Source organism: Cottoperca gobio, chromosome 7 (genome assembly GCF_900634415.1).
Source record: "Cottoperca gobio chromosome 7, fCotGob3.1, whole genome shotgun sequence".
Taxonomy (NCBI): Eukaryota; Metazoa; Chordata; class Actinopteri; order Perciformes; family Bovichtidae; genus Cottoperca; species Cottoperca gobio.
Window position 1 is genome coordinate 9920297 of NC_041361.1, and position 5732 is coordinate 9926028.

Consider the following 5732-nt stretch of genomic DNA (forward strand, 5'->3'; position numbering starts at 1 on the left):
CCTGTTGAATAAATATATTCAAGTAAAGTCAGTTCCTGGATATATTGTCCACAATAAATAAACAAATTGTCTTCCACAGTTTTTATGGACAATTAATATAATTTTGTTTCCTTGTTTACACTGTGTAGAGAGGATGCAATGACTTGAATTTTAATATTCAAATCAGAGCGCCAGTCTGAAGCCGGGGGAGGATGACAAATTGTTTTGACCCGTTCTTGCATGAAGAAACTTGCCATTGCGCTTCTTGCGATAATCATCCATCGTGGTAAGCAAATAAAGGTGAAGCCTGATTGAAACCGATGCAAACGGAAATCAAAACATCTGCAGTCAGGCGCCCTTGCACGTGTAACGTGTGATGCAGCTCCTGCGGTTCAGGAGTTCAGGGGCAGGTGTTTTGGCGAGGTCGGTCCAGGAGAGGGGCAGGTGTCCAAAGTGTCGGCGTGTGAATGCGGTGCCGCAGGCCCCGGGTCGGAGAGCAGCCCGTCTCTCTGTAATTTCTTCTGCTTCATGCGTCTGTTTTGAAACCAAACTTTCACCTGCGTCTCGCTGAGCTGCAGGGCGCTGGCCACCTCCACCCGCCTGGCCCGCGTCAGGTACTTGTTGAAGTGGAACTCCTTCTCCAGCTCGGTTAGCTGCTTGGTGCTGAAGCTGGTCCTCGGGGCCCCGTTCACCGTGGGATGGCCATCCGTGCATATGCTGCTGCTTCCAGCCTCAACAGCACCGTGGCCCGAGCCAACAACACTGAACCCACAGGTCATGTGCATCCTGGCTGGGAACAGAGGACATGAAAACAGTCGTCAATGAGGTTACCACAAAGGAAGCACAAAACCAAACTGAATAAAATGATCCATATATAATTTATGATCTTAATCTCATCCTTATCTCATTTTAAGTCATTTATATAAAGTTATAACTTCTATTCAAATCCTCAGAAATTAAATCAAGTATTTATTACTCTGGGTAATTTGTGTGATAATGAAAAATGTAAACTTATTATAAGTTTGTTTGATACTGAAGAAACCTGATTTTTTTTTTTTATTCAATAAAATTATTTCCAAGATTTGTAGGAATTGGCCCTGAGCTAGTTTGTTGATTTGAAGTCTTCACCCATGAGCCAATTTTCTGTCTGTATAACATAGTCGTATTTCACCGAGGTTTCAACCTTAGCAGTAGCCTGTAGGCACATTGTAAAATCTTTTGCTGCTGTCAAAACAGGTAGGTGGGGAATTGTGTGTTGTATACATACACACAACAACTGAAAAGAAACACCTGTACAGTGTAATGCAATCTCATACAACATCACAAACTACAGCCTGAAAAACTAACTGAGATTTGAATCAATACCTCTGACTCAAACATTTGAACGCTTCACATTTATTTTGTGTTGCTTTTAAAGTGTGTCCAAGATAAGTTCACCAAATAGTGGAACAAAATGTGCGGCTGTATATTGCAGATAAAAGTTGTGAGAGAAATGTTTTACGATTCAAAACAACTTTGTATCGTTTACAGTCCATTAACTGTATTCATCAGAATCATTAATAATTTGCCTTTAGGTCTTTCTGTGTCAATGACAGTTTAACAGTTTACAAATCTTTTCAAATACTGCATTAATGACAAATGTCTACCTTTTTTTTTCCTCTGAGGTTTCTGGGTCACACATTAAAGTATCATCTGTGCTACTTATGTGCAATGAATGACAGGAACCGCAGCTATATCTTGATTTTTCATTGCTGACATTGTGGGTAAGTCGTCAGTGTGTCTTTGCCTCTGAGAAAATGTGCTGCTGCTGCATAATGGAGTCAGTGTGCCAGGTGTAGAGCAATGTCTCCCACCACAATTCATAGGGAGGAAGGTTAACAGGCCTCTAGCCACTTGGAAAAGCATAGCAGATGGAAAGGTCAGTTACAGGATAAATGTCGACATCTGTGTTTTAAGAAAATGAATGTCAAGGTAACCGAGCCTGAGAATTAGAGGGCAGTGAATATGAAGAACCAATACAGAGGAACTGTACGTAATTAAGAACTTCGGCTTTCAGGAGTGCAAATCACATGCACATTCTGATTAATGGCTCCAAAGATAATAGAATTGATGCCGCCAGAAGGCATAAAAGAATCAAACTAAATATTTGAGAAATGACTTGCATGCTTAAAAATAGCCAGCCAGCAAAGGGAATGGAAGGGCCTTCTGCGCCAAGGAGAGGGAAGAAGAAAAGGGATAGATCGATACACATTGCCTCAGTCATCTGGGCATCCAGCCCACAGTAATTCAGGTGCTGTCAAAGCATAATTGAAGAATGACGCACTGGGAGTATATACACTGAGCCAAGAGATCAGGTTACAGCAGGTCTGTAGAGGCCTTTCAACATGGAAAAATACGCGAGACTTTATTTTGTGCCAAAACCAATACAACCTCAGAGGAAAGCATACTTTCACTAATGACTCTTTTATAAGTTACGCAGTAGCTCTAATGAGTTACTCCTACAGATGATCCCCTTCAGAGGGATACAGAAAGAGGTTACAAAGATACTAACAGTACGGCGAGGAGATGTGTGTGTGGGTGGGTGGTTGTTAGCAAATGGATTTCTCAAGTGCTCGGATTTGGATCAGATGAGTGGCTAATGTGTTTTATGAATAAAATGACTCCTCGACCGGTGAAATGTGTTGTTGTCACCTTTTGACTCCCTCACAGTGGCACCATCTTAGAAATGCTTTCCCACTCATCTAGATTCAGAATAAAAGCTAGACATTCTAGGTTTGTGTTTGTTGCATGTTACAACATTGCACAACCTTTTTGCTTCTAATACAGCATCAACGTGAGACATGTTTAGCAAGTTGTGTGAATGCACATTACTGTCCACTAATCTGAATTATTTTGAAAGTTGAAAGTGTTTTTTCAGTTTGTGCTTGCTGCATCATATACCATTGGAATATTACAAGTCAAATCGGTGCTGTTGTCATCTTCTGCCTCTTTATTCCTGCCTTAATCCAAAAGGAAGTTTCACAAGCTACATGAAGGTATCATGAATGACCAGCTAAAAATAGTTTTTTTTCAGTCAAATAAAATGTGGTAATATCACATTGTGTGCACACCAACACAAGTATGCAGCAGTATCAGAAATAACGTGGTAAGTCCACATCATTTGACATATTAATGTGCATGTTCTCGCAGCTTTGTGTTGACTGCAGTCCTTGCAGAGGAGCCCAGGCCTTTTCCCCACAAACTGTCTGGTGGTAATGACCAACCTGCATCTTTGGTCACTGAACATTTGGGTCAGCAGCACCCTTACAGCAGACAGATATTGCGCTGTGGGAAAGAGAAATCTGGACCATCATTGTAGTAAATCTTCACACATATAAAATTTATGAAACCCAACCCAGGTCCAGAGGCCAGTCAGTCAACTGACATTATTGACCAATTGAATGATCTATATAAGATACTATCACTCACATAAAATTGAAGATTGATAGGCATTTTTCACATTAGTAAGCTATTGGTATTTTTTTTTTTAAGTCTGGGATATGTGTTCTTCTGTGGGCTCTCTGCCCAGGACTCATCAGTCAGGGAAATGATGATCTGTGACAGCAATTATGTTAAAAAGGTGGACACATGTAAAGGTGCTGGAAACTGAAATCAATACGCAAGGGCTTTCATTACAAACAGACAACTAATCAATACTCAGGGAGCACTCCAGCTTACAAGAGTAAGTTTTACTCAACTTCCTGTGAGTCTCGACAGCCAATGGTCTGTTGCATTATTCAAAGGCCACTGGTTAGTAAGGGCAAGGGTAAATAATTGATAATTTTCCGGGTTGAATATACGGTAAGGCTAAGCAGGCCTTTGCCTGTACTCCACCCTCCTTGTGTGCACTGTCTAAAGCCTGCTTGTAACAGTAGGGGGAGCGACAATGTTAAAGAACAGACTGACATTAACATGGAACTGTTAAGGAAATAGTAACCGAGTCCTTATGTGCATATTCAAATGTGGCGTCGACTGAACATCTAGTGTTGCCTTTCAAACGTTTTGATCTGCTTTAACAAGTGGGAAAATATATCTTTTTTTAAATTCAACTTTATTGTTGGTGACGGAGGAAAATATGCACGGTGACGCACAAAACACGTCAGCTATTACTTCTCTCTTTCTCTTTTTTTCTTTTCTTTTTTTATAGCATGGAGAGAAAACTTCGACCAAACTTTTCCCAACTATGAATGCAAGTTACTAAAGCAAAGTTAAACTTAGTGAATTAAAGGTTACTTTATCCCTCCTCTCGTGCTCAGTCTCCCTTGACAAAAACTTACCCGACCGCTGCTGACTCCTCTTCACTCTCATCCACTCAAAAGTTTTACTGCTTACATCCATATGAGCTACGTTACAGTCCGAGTCAGCCGAACTCCCCACGGCGACGTGAATTTCGGGGCCATTACGAGAGTAGCTTTGAATTGTCTCTGAAAGTGACCCAAAGCCGGATTGTAGCGTTTCGTTGTTATTTGACGCGCAGTATCCTGCTGAGCCCTGCCCCTGCGCCCTGCACCGCCAGGGGACACGGGATGAGTGGGGGCAGGCCGGTGTCGAGAAGCCCTCGAGAGTCTCACACGGTGGAGGAGGAGGAGGGCTGTCCAAAGAGGTGCACTGAGTCAAACTGTTGGAGAGAGTTGAGTACCGGGGATGCCGAGTATTAAATCCTGAGGCGACTTCCACCTCCAGTTTCTCCTCCTCATCACGACTGTCGAGTTCAGGATGAGTCCTGCCGTCCAGGTCCCGGTTTATGACCTCTTTTGCTCGGAAGCAGCCCGTGAACAGAGGGCTACTCTCCCCTTCGGCCGTTAACTCTTGATAGGAAGTCATTATCACCTCTCCCCTGCATAATCATTGGACGGGGTTGCACTTCATGCCCGGCCTCTCATGCATCCAAGTAACGCATGGTCAGGCGGCTGGACGACCGTGGGGACATTCCTCAGAGGAGAAACAGCAGTCCCTGATTGATGGAGATGACGTGCCCTCCTGGTCTCGGCCAATAGCCGGACCTCTCTTTCATCAGAGAGGACAACACTGATTAAACTGAGTTGAGAAACTCACATCAGGTCGACATTTTAATTGTGTCCGACTACAAAGAGTGGCAGGCCATAGCAAAAACTACAAAACATCATTAAAAGCTTGACGTTAATCATCAGCAGCAGTAGCAGATACTGAGGGCCTTCATGGGCCTCTCACCTGCAGACAGGTAGGATATGACGCCATACGTGTTTGTATCACACACACAGAAAGATGGAAATACGATTTGGGTCAAATTTTGGTATTTTTTATTATTCTTAACGACAACAAAGAACACTTCATTTTTCCAAAGCTGAATTAGCATAATATAGGCCTATATTGATGCAGCTAATGGATTATGCAAATGTTTGAAGACTTCTTGAAAACCCGAGGCCCTCTTTAGCAAAGGGCTTAGGTCACGTGAAAGGCACACTTAATGGGTTCAGGGGTCGTGACAGCTGGTATTTAGAAGTTCAGTGGCAGCAGATTTGTAATTAGCCTCGAACAAATACAAAAATGGGTCCGAGCAGAGATCAAGAAGTTGTAGCTGACTGAGAGGACATGTTCATCTACAGGTTAAACTAGCTCCTCGGCTGGATTAGTTAGTCCACAAAAAAAAGGAGAGCGTGTTCGTTTATTCAGAGCCCATAATCTGTTTTTAGTTTTCTTTCTCAGTGTGTTTACTCAGTCATGAATCCCCGTGT

General features: G+C 42.6%; 1 protein-coding gene across 1 annotated transcript; it reads right to left on the bottom strand.

Moving 5' to 3' along the window:
* Positions 1 to 371: 371 nt before the first annotated feature.
* On the bottom strand, positions 372 to 4901 carry hoxc1a (homeobox C1a). The gene is given in 3 exon segments (XM_029435925.1): positions 372 to 769; positions 4296 to 4856; positions 4859 to 4901. Coding segments are annotated over 3 exon segments (1002 nt in total).
* Between the last annotated feature and the right edge of the window lie 831 nt (positions 4902 to 5732).